The 22,550-nt window shown below is 36.1% G+C and overlaps 1 protein-coding gene across 4 annotated transcripts in view; it reads left to right on the top strand.

The window, feature by feature from the left end:
* Positions 1–16,014, top strand: part of MED26 (mediator complex subunit 26) — a 39,657-nt gene extending 23,643 nt beyond the window's left edge. For 2 of the 4 annotated variants that reach the window (XM_043213661.2, XM_043213660.2), the window contains 3 exons: positions 7,462–8,121; positions 8,182–8,271; positions 13,171–16,014. In XM_043213661.2, coding sequence (XP_043069596.1) covers positions 7,462–8,121; positions 8,182–8,271; positions 13,171–15,908 — 3,488 coding nt within the window. In that variant the 3' untranslated portion in view covers positions 15,909–16,014. The remainder of the gene's footprint in view (positions 1–7,461; positions 8,122–8,181; positions 8,272–13,170) is intronic. The other 2 variants (XM_070282479.1, XM_043213663.2) reach the window with 2 other exon arrangements.
* The last annotated feature ends 6,536 nt before the right edge of the window (positions 16,015–22,550 follow it).

The following is a 22,550-nucleotide window of genomic DNA, read 5'->3' as shown; positions in this document are numbered from 1 at the left end:
ACGGTCTTAAAAGTGTGGTTTGGGTGGTTCTCAGTGTTTGGGGGTCGTCGGACATACTGTCTGGAGCCTGTCCCACCAAACAAGACCAGTATGGACTCATCTATCCAAAGAATATTGCGCCATTTCGTCACTGGCCAGTTCAAATGGCTTTTGGCAAACTCCCACTTTGCAAACTTTGCGCCCACGTGTTTCGGCCTTCCCTCATAATTAATGGCATTGGATACCATTTTGGCAGAACAATTTACCAAATCTTGGATTTTATATGGGGTTTTCCCAGCTTCCTAAGCTGAACTATGACATTCCTCTCTTCCTTTGAACAGTGGCGTCCTTTACCCACTAAAAACCGAATTTTTACATGGTTATTGTGTATTTTCATTTAAATTATATTAACAAACTTAAGCAAACTCACTTTTCCTCAACTTTTAATGTTTTTGGCACTTTTTGTAGATCAAAATGAAAAACTGCTATTTTTATGAACAGCCAAAAACATGTGATTTTGAACAAAAATGCCCAGAAAACGAAAATAAATAGTAAATCTAACGAAATTTTTGTACTTTTCCTATCTCTATATTCCATTTAACAAAAATAATGACCAAGCGATCAACTAACTAAAAGGAAAATGCAAAAATTACCGTTCTTTTACTTCGTTGCTACTGCACTGCTATTATTATGAACACAGCTGTATATAAGTTCATATTTATTAATCCTAATTCATGTTTTTATTTTTATTTATTTATTTATTTATAAAGGGCTAACAGATAATTAAAATTATGGGCTAGCAATAATTTTGAGCAATGGCAACTTGGGCCTTCATTTCGATATGTACATAATATTTTTAGGATTTCTTATAAGTATTTATTTATATGATCGGCTAAGATAAAATAAAGTTATATGCGGTGGTATAAATTTTTGTTTTTAGGAATCGTAGGATTGTTGAAATGTTTGGTAGTTATTATTATTTTATTTTTCAAAGTTTATGAATTTTTGCAATAGGACGCCAAATTTTAAATAGTGGTGTGCAAACAAGTAAAATATTGTTTAAGCAAATCGATAGTAACATTGATAAGCAATTAAAATACGATAAATGGCGGTTGTAATTCGAGAATAAAAAAAAATAGCGCGGTCAAATAAAAATGTTTTAAGGCCTATTTCGGGTTTTTACGGGCCGGGCCGTTTTGCAAAGGCCCGGGCCCGCACGAATCTTAATTTTAAAGCCCGGGCCCGCTCCGGGCCTGTGTAAGCCCGCGGGCCACGAAAAAAGCCCGGCCCGTGCCCACCTCTACTTTGAAACATCTTATCTTATCGTTCAGTTATATGGCAGCCATAGGATATAGTCGGCCGATCCTAATGAAATTTGGTAGGTTGGATCAACTGATCAAAAATATAATCTGTACCAAGTTCAAGCTTTCTATTTTCAAAAACACCAAAGTTGGGTCATTTTCGATCGTGCAGCTATAGGATATAGTCGACCGAATCTTATAAAATTTGGCATGTCGTAATATTTTGCCAAAAATAGCTCTTGTGTCAAATTTGAACTCTCTAACTCTAAAAACACCAAAGTTATACCATTTCCGATCAATCACTTATATGGCAGCTATAGGATATAGTCGGCCGATCCGGGCCGTTCCGACTTATATACTGCGTGCAAAGGAAAGAAGGGTGTGTTCAAAGTTTCAAGTCGATAGCTTTAAAACTGAGAGACTAGTTCGCGTAGAAACAGACAGACAGACAGACGGACAGACGGACATGCTCATATCAACTCAGGAGGTGATCCTGATCAAGAATATATATACTTTATAGGGTCGGAGATGTCTCCTTCACTGCGTTGCACACTTTTGACCAAAATTATAATACCCTCTGCAAGGGTATAATAAACGCTGGCTGAAAAAATAAATTAAAAAAGTATTATTTTCTGCCTGGTTTTCATTGACAGCTACTGTACTATAAATTTGGTTTTTTAAAGTTAGTTGGGATTTATTAAAGACTATACTTTTGGGAAAGTAGTACGACAATAGCTTTAATAACTATAGCTTTAACATCTTGTCGATTTTTTAAAATACCAACTTTGGTATTTTCATACTCTTGCAGAGGGTATTATAATTTTGGTCAAAAGTGTGCAACCAAGTGAAGGAGACATCTCCGACCCTATAAAGAATATATATTCTTGATCAGGATCACCTCCTGAGTTGATATAAGCATATCCGTATGTCGGACATACGAAAACTACGCAAACTAGTCTCTAAGTTTTAAAGTTTCCCTTGCACGCTGTATATAAATCGGAACGGCCGGGATCGTCTGACTATATCCTATAGCTGCCATATAACTGATCAGAAATGCTATAACTTTAATGCAAAACAACTAAAAACAACCGAAACAACTAATGTCGGCAACTGAAGATACATACGTTCCTTCTAAATCGAATCCTGCTGATGAAGCAACGAAGGTTACAAAGGTAGACTTTAATACAAACAATTTATGGATAAAAAGACCGGAACTCCTGTACAAAGATATTGTCGAGTGCCCAAAAAGTAAAATAACCTTAGAAGATGACTCAAACGAATATGTAAATGCTATGACTGAAGCAAAACATGAACCAATTCCACCTGATGTGAACAGATTTTCACAGATGAAAAGTTGGACGAGGTATTCACAAACAACAGCTTGGTTATTACGATTTGTGAACAATGTTGTAACGAACTGTTTTGTCTGCTTCCGCTCGTCACAATGCCGCGGCTAGCTCACAGAGTCTGCGGGTTAGTTCCACCGAATTTATAGTTCGACGCGATTGCCCGAGCCCAGAAATAATACAAATAGCTTTTATTTTATGCAGTCTCTTTATTTGCTGCTCTTTCTATTTACAATGATATTTTGACCTGGTTCCCGAGAACGGGCCCCACTCCGAATACTCGTGATCCTTGGTGCCTTCTTTGGCCGTCCTGATGGTCTGCTCCGTTGTTACTGTTTCGTCGCTGCTTTCGTTGCCGGGGGTTCCTCTTTGGTGTTCTTTCGTCAAGCCTTCCACCTCTTTGACTTGGTCTGGTCTGGACTTCGGCTGCGCACTGACAGGCCTCCACTAAATTGCCGGTGATACCGCGCCTACGCGCTGTACCGCCGGGCTCGGGAGTTGGCGGGCTGTAGCCTCTGCTACACCAGGAGAACGCCGTGCTTTGCGCGCCGGCGAGTCCGGTTTGGGAGATAGCTACTGACTGTCGCCTCCGCAACACCAGGAAGACACGCCGTGCATGCGCACCAGCGGTTCAGAGTTTGCTGCCTACAGTCGGCTCCGCTACGCCAGGAAAACGCCGTGCAGGCGTGGTACCGTTGCAGGACCACGCCTGTTGGTTGTAAGTCAGGAGTCAGTGTGGCGTGCGCCAGACTTATCCTTTCCTCACTTCCTTGCAAGGCTACCTGCCGGGGCCAGGAACTGGTCCAACTCGTCTCCTGTCGCCTAGGTCTTTCCAAGGAATTGTCCCAGTACAGATCCTTTCTCGTTTTGTTCGTTCTGTTGCTGCTCGTTTTTGGGCTGTTGGACTCTCCAGAGGCGGTCCTTCAACTTAAAACACCGAGTCCCTTTTTAGAAACGCTCCAACGCTTGAATGTCAGACTCTCCAAAGGCGGTCCTCCTTGATCTGCTCCAATGGGCCCCCTTATATGCGAATCGGAGCGCGCGTTAATTCTTCTGGCTCGACAGATCACGCCCCTTTCCCGTTGGCGGGCTGCCGTTACTCCTGCTTCCATCACGCCACTTTCCCGCTGGCAGTCGGCCGTCCTTGCGGACGTTGCCCCTTTCCTTTCGGCCGCTGACCCCTGCTGTTGCTATGCGATACGCCGCTGGCCTCCTTCGCCTCCCCCGTTGTCTCCCCCCACAATGTCAAACTTAATAAAGAACATCGAGCTTGTGGCGAACGTACAGCAAAGGAATTAAATAATGCCAAAGGCCTAATTTAAAAAAAAAAAAAACTACAATCTGATTCCTTTCAAACTGAAATTCAAAGCGTACAAAAAAGAAAAGCCTTAGGGTTTCAAGTTGTCTAAAATCATTGCCACTGCATTTATCCACTGATGGATTGCTTAGATTGAAAGGTGGATTGGATCATTTAAATGATGATGAGTATGACATGAACGCTAAAAATCCGATTCTATTGAGTAATGACCACCCAATAACTACACTTCTAATCTATTCCTATCATCAAAAAAACTGTCACATTTGTACCGAAACCGTCATTTCCAATTTGCAAATGAAATACTGAATAATAAAATGTAGAAATTCGGTCAAGAAAATAATTCGTAATGGCCAATTTCACGAAAGAGCATGGACATTCAATCCCCCTTTGTATCCTCATATGGGAGGAGCATGGGAAAGAATTATTCAATCAGTTAAGAAATATACCATAGACTATAGAGAATATACTATAGACAAACTATAGAGAATCTTTCCAATGTGATGTGTCGGATGGAGACATGAAATTGTTAAACATGTAGAGGGCTTCTCAAAGACTGGCTGATATTTTTTGGGTTAAGTGGAGAAAATAATACAGACAATTTTTTGGACACCATAGAAAATATTTATGAAAAATGTTTTACCGACGTTGTTTAGTACATGTTTCTGGGTACTTATTTAAATTTTTCCATAAAAAAATATTACATAATAAAAATGGTATAGCCGAATTCCCGGATCGTCTTTTTTCGATGGTGTCTTGCGATGGACATGATATCCCAAAAACGGTTCATCCGAAATCGAAAATTCAAAAAAATTTAGTTAGTATATTGTGTTGTAAAAATTTTGATTAACAAAAAAATGGCAACGTTTTTAACAAATAATGGACTTTTTCAAGGTATAAGATTTTCGATTTTTATGCTTTAAGCATTTAAAATGATTAAAAAATTGAAAAATTGAAGATTATAATTGAAAAATTGAAATCGTTTACGGACTAGCTAATATCATAATTGTCGGGTCAAGCAGCAGCACGGCGTTTAATGTTTATGTTTAAATAATGTTTATGTAATGTTTAGTGTAATTATTAGTGTAATGTTTATTTATTAGGCTTAAGTTTGTACAAAGGCTTTGTTGATCGCAAGCCGACTCTTTCTCGGCCGCTCGACTCAACAAGCTTTCCATAGAGAGTTTAGCTCGGCAATGTCTAGGTCGGGCCGCCCTCTCCACTTTCGAGAGCTTTAGCTCGAGGTGACTTGTCGGGCCGCCCTCTCTCTGTATTCACTTGAGTCCCTGCATGCACCATAAGCTGGTCTATCTGCGGATCATCCGGCTTCATCTGCATGCAGGAATAAACATTTTTTATAACGTTCAAAAGTAACAAATTCGTCTTTTTTTTTACGGAACTGAAAACGCTCAATGACCAAACAATAATAAATAAGTGGTCAAAGTTTGGTGTCGATCGGATTAGTAGTTGTTTAGTAATCGTGTCCACCGCAAAGGTAATTTCCCAAAAAAAAGATTCTGAGATAATCGCGTTTAAAGTTTCAAGTTTGTTCAAGTTTTATATGCAGGTAGTGCACTATAAATAGCTACAACTTCGGTTCTAATGCTCCGATCGTTATAAATTTTTGTGCAAGTATTCTTAACAGTAGGTATATACTTAAAGATTATGTGCTTAAGTGCGAAAGGCAGCTAACTTGAATGCAGCAAACGTAATTAATTTCATACAAATGAGACCATAAATGCAGAAAAAATATAAATTAAGGCAGTTATCTTGACGATGCAGCTAAGCATCGAGGCAGCTAAGTGAATTATACTGTACGTTAAAATCCTATCAATGTATTGGGGTGCCGACCACTGATTTAAAAAGATGACAACGGAAAAAGATAGAAAAAAATACCTAACAATTAAGGGGTTATATACCTTCTTTGTCGAAGAAAAAGAGGAAAGTTCGGATTTTTTTTTTAGGTATGTAGCAATTATTTAATTACACGGATGTTTTAATATTTTGATAGTACACATTATTAACAATGTTTGTGCAAAATTTGGTGGAAAAATATTAAATAGTTTTTAATGGGTGGCTGTTTCCTTTAGAGGCTTTTTTTTTTAGAGCCTTGCGGTGACAGTTCCCCAGGTCAAACAGGTCAACTAAACCAAAAAAGTAAAAAAATTTCATTAGTTTAGTGTAATTCCTTGTGCTTGAACGATTGGTTTTAAAATTTTTAGTTTTTTTATGCATACGGGAACGTTTTATGCTAAAAATGAACTTTTTGGTCTCTAGAAATTTTACTAAAAAATTCATTTCGGCGAAAAAAAAAGTTTGTGCGTAAAAAGTCGATCGTTCAAGCAAAGAAGAATTTCATTAAGAACATTTAAAAAAATTTGAAGTAAATCGTTTCAGTAATTTTTCGCCAATCCATGTCACCGCAAAGTCATTTTTCAAGAAACACCATATCGAGATATTCGCGTTTAAAGTTTCAAGTTCAGTTCAAGGCCGCGACAAGACGCGCGGTTAGGAGCGCTGTAACTTTTGTTCTACTGCCCCAATCTCTATGAAAATTTGGGAAAATGTTCTCAAGGAGTTGTTCTTAAAGATAAATCAATAAAATTTTTTTGAAAATAAAAAAGGTATATAACCCCTTAAGTTACAAAAAGATAAATTATAAAATAAAAATGTTACCACTAAAAATAAATAATATATAAGTATATGTGAATTAAGAAAAGCGTCAACGGCGGAATGGAAAGCGAAACCTAGTGCGAAACAAAGCGAACACTAGTGAATTAATAAAGACAAAGTATTTAAACAAGTTTGAATAAGTGTTATTTTCCGTTATTTTCCTAACAAAATAAACATAACAAGAGATCTAACAAGAAATGTTAAAATGTTAAAGCGCTTATAACAAGAAATGTATGTAAAATTTCCCATACAAACAGGCTAAAATTTTGAACGCATGGATTTCGAAGACTACAAACAGGCTAAAATTTTGAACGCATGGATTTCGAAGACTAGGTATAATAAATAAAACTATCCGATTGGGAATTTGAACTTGTATGGTATCCACGGAGAACAAGTTTGTGTCAAAATGTTGACACGTCCACTCCCGCCCCCAAAACAGAAATCTGGTTGTAGCGCCAGTTCGTTTATGTTTTTGGAAAATGTTGCCAAACTTTTCGATAGTTAATTATAGTTAACTATTATTATAGCAATTATAGTATAGTTAAATTGTGGCTGAAAGAGATGAGTACTGGGTATAATATAGTCGGGAAACTCGACTATAGTCGTTCTTTTTTGTTTATAATTAAACGAAATGTAATAAAATTGTAAATCTATTTTAAACACTACTTATAGTTAAAAAATACTTTAAATATTCTCTATACTAAATAGAGATACCTACAGATTTTTGAAGTCCAAAAGAATCAATAGTGTATATTATATAAATCTATTTAAAAATTTATTAAATAAAAAATAGTGTAATAAGGAAATGTTTTTATACTCGCTCATGAACTTTTTATTTATTTTGTAGAGGTATTTTCACTATCAAACAGTTCGATGAGCTCAATTTTATCAGGCGATGCCACAATGGGAAATAACAGCAATAAAAAACGGACAAACTCAAGTGAATTGACATTTAGTGGCAGATTCAATTCAATAAATCAACAGGAGGATTTAAATCAGAATAACTTCTGCATATTTTCCGCAAAAAATAATGTGTCTTCCCATCTAAATGAAATTCATAAACCATTATTTGAAGATTATAATGCTAATGACTCTAGTGCATCTTGTAGCCGTTTTTTTTCTATCGTCAATACACAAAATTCGGAAAAATTAAATGATTTTTATAAGCATAAACAATCAATCGCTTCTCAAATACACTTGCCAGTTGAGGCCCTTTGTCCTGTTTCAAACACGACTGAATTATTAAATGACACAACCGAGTCACGTTCCCAAAAAAAACGTGGTCGTAAAAAGGGATCTAGAGGTGTGGATGCTGTAATTTCTAAAGAGTCGTCTAGCTTATGCCAGCAAATCTTCTCAGGCAGCTCTGCTGTTAAAAAAGTCAAAACAACTAAAGAACTTTTTAATGAAATTCAGAGCAGAAAATTAAGTACTACTGCGCACTCTTCAACATTTCGTAATTTGACTAAATGTGCACGAATAAAAAGGAGAACGTCGTCATGTTCAGGTAAGTTTTATTATTCTCTTTTGGAATCTTAAGTCGTTGAAGGTTCTTAATTGTTCACAGAAGCATCAATAAATTCACCAAATTTAATCGAAAATTACTCGAGCAACGTTACTCTTTTGGATGTTGATAACTTTTCAAAAAAAGTTCGTGGTAAGACAGAAGATTCAATATACTTTCATACAGTATGATATACTTACATGTGAATAGTTTAGTGTCACGGCTTTAGACTTTAGTGTTACGGAATAAGCTCTTTTTATACCCTTGCAGAGGGTATTATAATTTTGGTCAAAAGTGTGCAACGCAGTGAAGGAGGCATCTCCGACCCGATAAAGTATGCATATATATTCTTGATCAGGATCACCTGAGTTGATATGAGCATGTCCGTCTGTCCGTCGGTCCGTCTGTCTGTCTGTTTCTACGGGAACTAGTCTCTCAGTTTAAAAGCTATCAACTTCAAACTTTGCACACACCCTTCTTTCCTTTGGTCAGTTTATCCGATCTTTCATAACGATCGGCCGACTGTATCTTATAGCTGTCATATAACTGAACGATCGGAAATAGTATTTGGTAGAAATACCAACTTTCGTATTTTTGAAGATAGAAGTTTGGGACTTTTTATACCCTTGCAGAGGGTATTATAATTTTGTCCAAAAGTGTGCAACGCAGTGAAGGAGACATTTCCGACCCTATAAAGTATATATATTCTTGATCAGGTCCGTCTGTCCGTCTGTCTGTCTGTCTGTTTCTACGCGAACTAGTCTCTCAGTTTTAAAGCTATTGTCTTGAAACTTTGCACACAGCCTTCTTTCCTTTGCACCCAGTATATAAGTCGGAACGGCCCGGATCGGCCGACTATATCCTGCTGCCATATAACTGATTGATCGGAAATGGTATAACTTTGGTGTTTTTAGAGTTAGAGAGTTCAAATTTGACACAAGAGCTATTTTTGGCAAAATATTACGACATGCCAAATTTTATAAGATTCGGTCGACTATATCCTATAGCTGCACGATCGAAAATGACCCAACTTTGGTGTTTTTGAAGATAGAAAGCTTGAACTTGGTACAGATTATATTTTTGATCAGTTGATCCAACCTACCAAATTTCATTAGGATCGGCCGACTAAATCCCATAGCTGCCATATAACTGAACGATCGGAAATGGTTTTTGGTAGAAATACCAACTTTGGTATTTTTAAAGATAGAAGTTTGGGACTTCTTTTAAATTTTGTATTATAATAAATTGGGTTATATTATCAAATTCTCATAAGGATCGGCCAACTATATCCGATGTTTGCGATATATATCCGGTTTTAACTGCAAGGGTATATCAACTTCGGCTCCGCCCGAAGTTAGCTTTCCTTTCTTGTTTTATTTAGTTATGTCCTCCACCTTTATATCGGGTTTTGTTTTGGCTTTTATGTAAGCCGAGATATCAACCTCAGTAATATCAGGGGCAAACCGAGATACAAATATATTTTTTGACGGAGGAATCTATAACGGGGCTTTGTTGTGTTGAGCGAACAATTTATTAAAACCTTGCAGTTAAAACCGAAAACGTCGGATATAGCTGGTCGATTCTTATGAGAATATCATAATATAACCAATTTATTACAATAAAGCTACAAACAAGTCCCAATCTTCTATCTTTAAAAATACCAAAGTTGGTATTTTTACCAAATACGATTTCTCATCGTTCAGTTATATGGTAGCTATAGGATATAGTCGGCCGATCGTTATTAATTTTGGAGGGTAAAAAAAAATAGAATCTATACAAAGTTCCAACTTTCCATCTTCAAAACACGAAAGTTTGGTCATTTTCGATCGTTCAGTTATATGAAAGCTATGATATAGTTAAACGAAATTTTGCATGTCGTATTATTTTGCCAAAAATAGCACTCATGCTTAATCCGAACTCTCTAACTCAAAAAACAACAAAGTTACAGCATTTCCGATCAATCAGTTATATGGCAGCTTTAGGATATAGTCGTCCAATCTCGGCCGTTCCGACTATACCACTTGTCATTTCGGTAGATTCCAAACTTGATTCTGAAGAGGTGAAATCACAAGAGTTTGGTGACATAGAATTTATTTGCATTAAAATCATTTTGTTCGCTAAATCTTTATACATTACGTGGCCATATATACCGCCTTTTTCTGAACTTCAGAGTTCAGAAACATTCAACCCCAGAGAATCCATGTCACCCTGTCATGGTTAATAAGGCTAAAGGTGTCCTTGGTTTTATTAAGGGGTTATATACCTTCTTTGTCGAAGAAAAAGAGCAAAGTTCGGATTTTTTTTTAGGTTCGTAGCAATTATTTAATTACAGGGATGTTTTAATTTTTTTATAGTACACTTTATTAACACTTTATTATTAACACTTTATTCCCCAAGTCAAACAGGTCAACTGAAACCATAAAAGTAAAAAAATTTCATTAGTTTAGTGTAATTCGTTGTGCTTGAACGATTGGTTTTAAAATTTTTAGTTTTTTTATGCATACGGGAACGTTTTATGCTAAAAATGAACTTTTTGGTCTCTAGAAATTTTACTAAAAAATTCATTTCGGCGAAAAATAGTTTGTGCGTAAAAAGTCGATCGTTCAAGCACAGAAGAATTTCATTACGAACATTTAAAAAAAAATTTGAATTAAATCGGTTCAGTAGTTTTCCGCCAATCCATGTCACCGCAAAGTCATTTTTCAAGAAACACCATTTCGAGATATTCGCGTTTAAAGTTTCAAGTTCAGTTCAAGGCCGCAACGAGGCGCGCGGTTAGGAGCGCTGTAACTTTTTTTCTACTGCTCCAATCTCTATGAAAATTTGGGAAAAGTTTCTTAAGGAGTTTTTTTCTTCAAGATAAAGCAATAAGAAAAATTTCGATTTTTTGAAAATAAAAAAGGTATATAACCCTTTAAAAGGTGATCAAAATAATTTAACGACCTCTATATTACTAATAGTTTATTCATTTCTTTGGTCCGCCCAAAGAAGTCCTCAATATGTATTACGAGGGTTGCTATATATATTTCTGGCCTAATAATGAAAATGCGAATATTTATGATTAAAAATGGTTTTTATTGTTTTTCAAAGTATTCTCCAGCATGAATTATACACTTTTGCATGCGCTCAAACCAATTGTCGAAGCACTTTGTCCACACCGATTGAGACACCTCCAAAACATGGTTTTTTGAACTCTTCAACAGCATCTTCTGGCGTCGAAAATCGTTGACCACGAATTTTTCTCTTGATGTGCGCGAATAAAAAGAAGTCATTAGGTGCCAAGTCCGAAGATTTCGGATTTTCTCCGAAGATTTCAGGGAAACAAATTGTGGTGTACCACTCAGAATTGACTGACCTATGTTGCTCAAGCGGAACAGTCGCCACATGACCTGTTTTACCGAAGAAACAGGCCACCATTTGCTTGAAGTGCTTCTTCCACGAACAACTTTCGTTGGATTTGGTTCGTCTTCGAAGACCCACACGGTCGATTGCTGTTTGGTTTAGGGCTTGTAAGCATAGATTCATGATTCCTTACCTGTGGCGATCTTATAAAGATCCGATGCCTCTATCCCACGGTATGTCACATGACGATCTTGCATTATCAGTTCATGCACGGCGTCAATGTTCTCTGGAACAACGACTGTTTTTGGACAAACTTCGACTTCGAGCGAGCGTCGGCCACACGATTGAATTCTTTTTACTAGTTTTTCACAGTGCTCGATCGTCATACAAAGATTTAATTTCAACGACGCACTCTTGTCGGGTTAATTCACGTCGAAAGCCGTGAAAAATGATTGCGCGAAAATGTTCTGAGCACGTTTCTTCTAAAATTGTCAAACTTCCCAATGAAAACGTCAGATGGCGCCAGGCAACACTTAGAATGGCCACTAGGCCAAAAATATATATAGCAGCCCTCGTACATCAATACCGCATAGAATCTATACATAAGAGTTTAGGGGTCTTCACTGGGATGCAAATCTTATCTTCCTTAAACTCTAAATCAGTGTTCAGCACGTCCCTATTCCGAGTGCATAGGAATTTCCTATTAGGAAATTTCTCATTCCTCCGTATCATCTCACTTTTTAATCCTTCAAACTTAAAATCTATTTTAAATTTTTTAGGCCATTCTTCCTCGTTATCTTCCTAATTTTTTAGACTGATTCTTAATAACTCGCTTACCGCGATTCGAGCGCACTTTATGCGGAAACGCCTCCTCGGTCGGTTTGACCTCCAAGCATTTTGATGAATCCAGAAATTCTAACTGTACTTATTGGTGCACTAACCATTCCCTAATTTCTTAAAGACCGCGAAAAAATCGATATTTGTGATATATCTCAGATTTTAATTGCAAGGATATATCAGCTTCGGTTCCTCCCAAGGTTAGCTTTCCTTTTTATACCCTTGCAGAGGGTATTATAATTTTGTCCAAAAGTGTGCAACGCAGTGAAGGAGACATCTCCGACCCTATAAAGTATATATATTCTTGATCAGGATCACCTCCTGAGTTGATATGAGCATGTCCGTCTGTCTGTCCGTTTCTACGCGAACTAGTCTCTCAGTTTTGAAGCTATCGTCTTGAAACTTTGCACACACCCTTCTTTCCTTTGCACGCAGTATATAAGTCGGAACGGCCCGGATCGGCCGACTATATCCTATAGCTGCCATATAACTGAACGATCGGAAATGGTATTGGTAGAAATATCAACTTTCGTATTTTTTAAGATACTTGGGACTTTTTTTTAGATTTTTTATTGTAATTGATTGGTTTTATTATAATGTAATAAGGATCGGCCAACTATATCCGATGTTTGCGATATATATCCGGTTTTAACTGCAAGGGTATATCAACTTCGGCTCCGCCCGAAGTTAGCTTTGCTTTCTTGTTTGTTTTTTGTGTTATTTTAAATACAAGTTTTCTACCAGAGTTTTAACATGCTCTTTCATTTTAAGAAATTATGAATATTTTTATATGGTGTCTAAATTATGCCATACTCATACTCATATTCATGCCAATAATACAATATATATTTTTTTTTTTTTTTTTTTTTACAGAAACTGTTAATACGGATAGTGATACTTCAGACCACTTCAGTAGCAAATCCCAAGAAGTTAAGGAGTGTACATCTTTGGATAGCAACAGCTGTAGTCGTCAGACTTCCTCATTCGTTAATTACTCTAGGAGCTTTACCACGGAAAGTTTAAATGATATTACCACACAGCTAATGCACCTTATTAACAGCTTTGGTAGCCCAATCAGTGTGCATGAGATTGAGGAATCTTACCAAGCTCAACTAGTACCCTGTAGTTGCATAATTTTTGAAAATGATATTAACTTGTTGAGAGAGTCGAAACCTTTCACATCAGATTACCAGGGAAATAAAGCCAATCCTGGCATAAAATGCAAAGGAAAGTTCGATCATAATACAAAACAAGAAAAGATAAGTACAAGTCATGAGCAGTCAACTGAGAAGGAAGAAATTCTGAAAAAACCTCAGAAGTCTATATTTGATTTAGATTTTGAAGATGAAGATGATTCACTGAAGTCTTTAGTGAACGCATTTCCAAAACCAGTAGCTAATAAAGCGACAGAGAAGATATCAAAACCACATATTTTTACAAATAAATTTTTATTGAGTTTGAGCAATACCAATATCGATGCTCAACTTGACAGCTGTAGTCAAGAAAATGTCGATGAGTTACCTAAAGTAATTCAATCTGTATTTACCATAAACGAGGATCCAGATTGCTTAGCAAAAAAAAGATTCTATGTGCAAACTAATAAAGTTAGTAGTTTTCACATTAATGCATTGCACAATTACTATATTCCAAATATTAATGGAAATTGGGATAGTATAGATGAATCTATTTCTTTCAAATCAATAAATGATTTTCTGAATACTTTATATTCTTACAATGTAACAAATGGATCTGACGTTGTACCCAAATACGGGTTTCTTCAATATGATCATATTAGAAAAGATTTAAGTTCGCTTAAATTTTTCAAACCTACCCAAGTAAAATCTTTTCAGAAAGATTTTTCACCTTTTCTTGGAGTTGCTAAATGCTTGCCAACATGTAGAAAATATAAGCGCAAAACCTTAGATAGTCATAATGAAAGTGCAGACCAAACTTTTAAAAACAAGCTAAATCGGGACTGTCCACTCCAGATCGATACTGAAATACCAATCTCTGATATGATTACCTACAACAACAGCTTGGAAAATATGAAATACAAAGAAAGCTATTTTAATCCTGCCCTAGTCGATCATTTTGATAGTAGCTATATTTCAGCAATCAGTAACAATTTGCTAACATTCGCTAATAAAAAAGAGATACGTGATGGACATGCTGTGGATCTAAAAACTCAAGACAATGCCAACCCTATTTGTAAAAACAGTTGTAAGTCTCCAACTTTAAAAAACGTGTCAAATATTGGTAAAAAAAAAGCTCAAATAAGAAGACACGAAAAAAATCGTAAAAGACGTGGTCCAGGTGGTGGACAAAAACAAGATTCTGAGGAAAACACTTATTTAATGAGGAAAATCAAACGGATTAAAATAAGCTTAAATGACACAATAACTGACCGGAGGGGTGAAAATAATAGCAGTGAAAATGACGATACTGTGAACCATATTGAGGTTGATGGACAACATGGGAAAAATGAATATGAAATTGTGCACCGTACGAGCAATGATGGCGGTGTTTCTAGCAATCATATCGTATTGACAATCAAAAAAACTCCAAAAAATTTATTCGAAACTGAAATTTTAAAAGAATCGTCATCCACCCCTAATCTCAACTTCTCAACCCTCTCAAATTCATTAATTCTTTCCAAAGAAAGTTTGCCTATCCGTCATCGGAATCGTCATCTTGATCGACAAACAATTCGAAAGTCTTTTTCTCGTAAAAGTAATACCGTTGATTTGGACTTAAAGCATTGGTTTCGCTTTAAGGACAAAGTGAAAAATACTGTTAAAAAAAAACAAAGACTTCATAAGAAACTTTTTTTTGAAGATGAATTGTTAACAGAGAATTTTAGGGGTCAAAAACACAGAATAATAAATTACAGCAGTAGTAGCTCTAGTTTCGATGACAGCGATTTTGAATACATTGCAGTGAAAAAAAAAGGTGATGCAAAAAAAATCGCAAAATCAAATATAAAAGAAATTGATAGAAGCGTTCAATCCGTGCTACCTGTAAAATTAGTTGAGGACAAAGACGTACTTTCGCTGGGTAGCGACGAAGAAAAAGATATTAATTTAATTCATTCTACTTCTAAAATAATAAAAAACAATGTTCATGAATATGAAATTTTAAGAAACAATGGTATGCTGTTATCATTCAATTCGATTTTTGCTAAGAAACACAGCTTAATAAATAATTTAAATTCTGTTGGAGGTAATTTACCTAAGGAAGAAAAAGGTTCCCTGGATATATTACAAACTGAGCTCAATAACGTTTGTAATATAAACGAGGATGTTGAACTTAGTTGTTTAAAAAATAGCATCCATGTTAACAATAGTAAAATTGAACTTATTGGACAAAAATCATCTTCAATTGGAGCCTTATTAAATAATCAAAAATGTCATGATGATGATGAATGTTTTGAAGCAGTCGAGTCTCCTAGTATTGAGCATCGTATTGGTATTCGCCTATCAAAGAATAATTTAGACAACGTTGTCCAATCTACTTCAACAATCCAAAAATTTAAGGAATGGCACCAAGTTCTTCAATTAAAATCTTACAACGATGAACCTTTAATTGTTATGCCATACGTGGTTCTTGAATGAACTTTGAATTCACAAGCTGTTTGATCACAAGCATTTAAAAAAAAACACCATCTAGCTAATAAAAACACAACTGAATTTAAAAAAAATAAAATTAAAATATGTGTAATCTTGTCAATGTTTTTTAGATGTCTCTTTTTGGTAATTCGTTATTATTAATAATTTAAGCAGCTTATGATATGTTTTAAAAAAGCAATGAGAAAAAATTATTTTACATATTGTATATGTTTGTAGGTTTAGTATAAGAAAATTTAATACTTCTATAAAAATTCTTTTGTTACATAAAATTTTTTTTTAAACATTTTTTTGAGAAAATACTTCAGTTATTTTTTCAACCATAAAACTGGAAAATTGTGCAGTAACCGTAAATAAACCTGATTCGTTCTTACATTTTAAATATTATTCTGTTTCTGCGATGTCGAATTTATGCTTTCCTTTCACGATTTCAGCCGATTTGTGTGTGCATAAACGCCATTTCGTGAATTCTGCAACACACGAAAGATGACTATAATGTCAGCCTCAAAGAATGAATTGGTTTACAAATCAGGTTGCAATTGAATGAAATTTCATCTTAGGGACTTTGGAAATTAATTTTTCATATATTCCGAGTTCATATTTTCCGACTGTAAATGATGAATTTAAGTTTGTCCATCGCGTTGCTTGGTTTCACTTTTTTTGAAAGTCTGACCAAACGACAATACCTAATTTTATACTGATGGCATCTCTACTAAATCCAAATCACGAAATTATATGTGTCGCATAAGCAGAGGTTATTTTTATATCACGCTTTCAAGAAATAGTTATTTCCATCGCATAAACATAGTATTATATATGAATTAATTTAAATTGTTTCAAGCCAAAGCAGAACCGAGCAGAAAACAAAACCGACATATTTTCAAACAAAGCTATCTATCCTTGAAGTAGCTTGGGACCGAAAAAGAAACAAATATCCGAGGAACGGCCAGAACCAAATGCTACCTTTAATATGTTGACATCTATTGCGACATCTTCAAATATGGCCGTGACAAACTAATGCAAACCACGAGTCGTAAGGATGATGCTGATGATCAGTTCGAAGATCAGTGTGAGAAACATCCCCGCACAACTGGTTTGACCTTTAGAAAATCTGATAATAAGCTATTCTCGGAAAATACCGACAGCAAATAAGATTTGCTGATTGAATGATTTATGCGTAAGGTTGATCTGTCATTTTAGGCGGACAGCACGTTTTTGTTCTGTTCTGTTTTTTTGTTTTTTTTGTGCTGTTCGGACAGCACGTCTGTCTGTTTCTTCGCGAACTAGTCTCTCAGTTTTAAAGCTATCGACTTGAAACTTTGCACACACCCTTGTTTATAATATATAAGTCGGAACGACCGGGATCGGCCGACTATTTCCTATAGCTGCCATATAACTGAACGATCGGAATTATTTTTGGTAAAAATACCAACTTCGTTTTTTTTTTTAAGATTGTGTTTAGTCGTAACTTGTTTTTAAGAATAATATGTGAGGGAAATACGTAGAACTCGCAACTTGGGCTACTTAGCTATGAGACGGGGCATAGCAAGCTACGAGCAAATAAAATAACCCCCAACGAGTCCGAGCTGCAAGATATCTACGTGAAATATATTTGAATTGTACCGCCTAAAGATATTATCGCTCTGTTAAGTACTCGTTCTTGTCACTCGCTGCGTCGCAGTTTCTAATGGAAGAAGAGAAGAAGCAGATAGAAACTAGTAATAAATTAACTTCCATTGAATTCGGTTGATGCGTTTCTACTGGGACCATAGTTGCTGGCCTGAAACGGGCATTTTCGCACTTTGCCATTTTGGAGCAAACATTTTTTAGCGCCCCCGGGTGGACTCAGAAGGACGTATCATCATATATACCTAGCAGATCAGCTATACGTACATCCGCAATATCAGTTTGGGCTTGTACTCGACACGCCGCTGGAATTCATTGTTCATATAGCACATCAGCTGGTATTCGCTAATCGCTAAGTAACAAATTGATAGCATTTTGGTAAATGAACTACATACATAAGCCTGCAAAATATCAGCCAAGGCGTAAGTTTTGAGGCAAACACGTGTCAAGATTACAGGTTGGTTCTTTAGTTGCTCGTTGCCGTTCTTTCTCTCTTCACATGCACATACCATCACACACATACATACAGCAAAAATACAGTTCATCGATCAGAGGGAGCTTTGAAATTCGTTGCAGCACCTTAATTAATCTTAGCCCGAGTTTTGTGGATTCGAGTTGTTTAATTTGTCTCTGCTGTAGAGTAACGGCTCACGCTTGGACTTCTTGGGGGGTCTTTCCAGTCCATCGTGTTGGTTTTGACCGCGATTGGACGCAAGATTGTGTAAATAAAAGTAGTTTTATAATTGTTTGGTTTTTGATAAAATTTTTTTATTTTTTAACAAATAATAAAACGATACGTTAGGTTCAAAGCGGTAGCTTCGAATATGCCTGTAATGGAAGGATGTGGTTTTCCTTGTTTCCGTGGCTCCCATTTTTTACTGGAGTTGTTGCATGTGAAATAACGTGGAACATCACCATACGCCAATGTTTTCGCGAATTGGCCAAAAACATCAGGTTTTTGACACAATGTAAAAAATTCAGTTAGAGTCGTTTTCGGAGCTTCGAACGCTCTTTGGAGAACATTTTCTTCAGTGGTATACACGTTGGCCGTTTTCAAGATGTATTGCCAGATGTTGGACAGCAGAAACTCTTTCGTGGATGGGAAAGCTCAGAATATGCCAAATAGCTTCATTGCTGCTAATGTATCTGCCCATTTGGTATCGTGCTATTTCGTCATTTCTATTTATGTTGGTAATTACTACACGTCAACAACACGTGGTAATTATGCTGTTAAAATTTAGCTTATGTGACACGATCGTAATTGTTATGCCGTATGTGGTTCTTGAATGAACTTTGAATTCACAAGCTGTTTGATCACAAGCATTAAAAAAAAACACCATCGAGCTAATAAAAACACAACTGAATTACAAAAAAATAAAATTAAATTATGTGTTACAAAACTATCTGTCCTTGAAGTAGCTTGGGACCGAAAAAGAAACAAATATCCGAGGAACGGCCGGAACCAAATGCTACCTTTAATATGTTGACATCTATTGCGACATCTTCAAATACGGCCGTGACAAACTAATGCAAACAACGAGTCTTAAGGATGATTCTGATGATCAGTGTCAGAAACATCCCCGCACAACTAGTTTGACCTTAAGAAAATCTGATAATAAGCTATTCTCGGAAAATACCGACAGAAAATAAGATTTGCTGATTAAATGATTTATGCGTAAGGATGACCTGTCATTTTAGGCGGATAGCACGTTTTAGAGAGTTCAAATTTTGCATGAGTGGTATGTGTGGCAAAATAATAAGACCTATCAAATTTCAAAAGGATCGGCCGACTATATCCTATAGCTGCCATATAACTGAACGATCGGAATTATTTTTGGCAAAAATACCAACTTCGTTTTTTTTTGAAGATTTAAGTTTGGGACTTTTTTTAGATTTTGTATTGTAATAAATAGGATATATTATTATATTCTCATAAGGATCGGCCAACTATATCAGATTATTGCGATATATATCCGGTTTCAACTGCGAGGGTATATCAACATCGGATCCGTCTAAAGTTAGCTTTCCTTTATGTTATTTGTTGTTTTTGTATTTTTAATTAAAAGCCTGCAAATATTATTTGCCACGCAAGTAAGAATGCGTCTAAAAGCTGTGCACTTACTTGGAAAAACTTCTGAGGTAAAAATATCCGGCTTTAACCAAGTTTCTGCAAAGGATTTTTCTGCAAAAGTGTGCGACGCAGTGAAGGAGACATCTCCAACCCCTAAAGTATATATATTCTTGATCAGGATCACCTCCTGAGTTGATATGAGCATTTCCGTTTGTCCGTCTGGCTGTTTCTTCGCGAACTAGTCTTTCAGTTTTAAAGCAATCGACTTGAAACTTCGCACACACCCTTGTTTCTTTGCACGCAGTATATAAGTCGGAACGGCTGACTATATCCTATAGCTGCCATGTAACTGATTGATTGGAAATGCTATGACTTTAATGTTTTTAGAGTTAGAGAGTTCAAATTTTGCATGAGTCCTATGTTTTGCAAAATAATGCGACCTATCAAATTTCATATGGGTCGGCCGACTATATCTTGTGGCTGCCATATAACTGAACGATCGGAATTATTTTAGGTAAAAATACCAACTTCGTTTTTTTTTTTTGAAGATTGAAGTTTGGGACTTTTTTAAGATTTTGTATTGTAATAAATAGGATATATTATTATATTCTCATAAGGATCGTCCAACTATATCAGATTTTTGCGATATATATCCGGTTTCAACTGCGAGGGTATATCAAAATCGGATCCGCCCAAAGTTAGCTTTCGTTTATGTTATTTGTTGTTTTTTTGTATTTTTAATTAAAAGCCTGCAAATAAGCTTCTGATCGATACCAGAAATGGTTTTAATTGAAACCTCGAGCGTGAGGTGATTTGTATCCTCTGGGGTTGAAAGGGCAAAGCTCTGGAAAGAGTGGTACCATCAGGATCAGATACAAAACATAAGTCTAAAAGCCGACCTAACAAAATGCTAACATGGTCAATTTGACCAAGGGACATGTCAAACATGCCCGCAGTGAATTCATAGTGCGTGATAAGAGATAAAGATGGTGAGTTCGACATTAGACCCATTCAATTGTGGGATATTAAAGTCACCCACAGCTACAAGCTGTTCACAATCGGATTTGTTATAAAAATATAACAAGAAAGAAAAGCTAACTTCGGACGGAACCGAAGTTTATGTATAAACCTTTGCAGTTAAAACCGGATATATATCGCAAAAATCGGATATAGTTGGCTGCTCCTTATGAGAATATCATAACAAAATCAATTGATTACAATAAAATATGTAAAAAAGTACTAAGCTTCTATCTTCAAAAATACCAAAGATGGTATTTCTACCAAATACCATTTCCGATCGTTCAGTTATATGGCAGCTATAAGATATAGTCGACCGATCGTTTTGAAATTTGGTGGGTCTTATTAAGTGACCAAAACTAAAATCTGTACCAAGTTCCAGATTGACCCAAAACACAAAAGTTGGGTCACTTCCGATTGTTCAGTTATATGGCAGCTATACGGACGGACAGACGGACATGCTCATATAAACTCAGGAGGTGATCCTGATCAAGAATATATATACTTTATAGGGTCGGAGATGTCTCCTTCACTGTGTTGCACACTTTTGGACAAAAGTATAGTACCCTCTCCAAGGGTATAAAAACGGGTTGAATAGCGGATTCCAGTGATCCGACGAAGAACCTCATGTCACCAAATTTTTCTGATTTTACCTCTTTAGAAGTAAGATTGGAGTCTACCGAAATCAGGATTCCTATCCCTTTTCGCAGAGGTCGATTGCGTCTAAAAGCTGTGCACTTACTTGGAAAAACTTCGGAGGTAAAAAATCCGGCTTTAACCAAGTTTCTGCAAAAGATTTTATTAAGATACCGAGCGTTTTCCGTAACTGCACAAAATTGTTCAAAAATTTTCTTTCAATTTCCTTCCTCTCTTTCGAATCAAAGTGGAGCAATGCAATATGAAGTCAAAAATGGTACGTCTGTTACGTTTGCCAAGCTTGGTCTATTTTGGCCGAAATACAGAAAACTGCAAGACCCTACATATTGCCGTAAACCGCTGTTTACATACTTAAGAATCGAATTTTGAGAAACTTCAGTTTTAACTTAAACCGTATCGGTTCCCGGGTGCTGTGCTATATTTGGAGGCGATTTAAAAATTTGTTTAATCCTCTTCTTTTTTATACCCTTGCAGAGGGTATTATAATTTTGTCCAAAAGTGTGCAACGCAGTGAAGGAGACATCTCCGACCCCATAAAGTATATATATTCTTGATCAGGATCACCTCCTGAGTTGATATGAGCATGTCCGTCTGTCCGTCTGTCTGTGTGTTTCTACGCAAACTAGTCTCTCAGTTTTAAAGCTATCGTCTTGAAACTTTGCACACACCCTTCTTTCCTTTGCACGCAGTATATAAGTCGGAAAGGCCCGGATCGGCCGACTATATCCTATAGCTGTCATATAACTGATTGATCGGAAATGGTATAACTTTGACGTTTTTAAAGTTAGAGAGTTCAAATTCGACATAAGAGCATTTTTTGGCAAAACATTACGACATGCCAAATTTCATAAGGATCGGCCGACTATATTTTATAGCTGCCATATAACTGAACGATCGGAAATGACCCAACTTTTGTGTTTTTGAAGATAGAAGTTTGGGACATTTTTAGGTTTGGTTTTTGTATTATAATAAATTGGGTAATATTATCATATTCTCATAAGGATCGGCCAACTATATCCGATGTTTGCGATATATATCCGGTTTTAACTGCAAGGGTATATAAACTTCGGCTCCGCCCGAAGTTAGCTTTCCTTTCTTGTTAGAGTTAAAAAGTTCGGATTTTGTTCGAATGCTGGATTATATTATGCTATATAGACAAAATAATACGACATACCAAATTTCTTAAGGATCAGCCGACTATATCCAATAGCTGACATATAATTAAAAAATTGGAAATGACCCAACTTTCGTGTTTTTGA

This window comes from Drosophila bipectinata, chromosome 4, assembly GCF_030179905.1.
Source record: "Drosophila bipectinata strain 14024-0381.07 chromosome 4, DbipHiC1v2, whole genome shotgun sequence".
Lineage (NCBI taxonomy): Eukaryota > Metazoa > Arthropoda > Insecta > Diptera > Drosophilidae > Drosophila > Drosophila bipectinata.
This window is presented reverse-complemented; position numbering and strand designations above follow the sequence as displayed.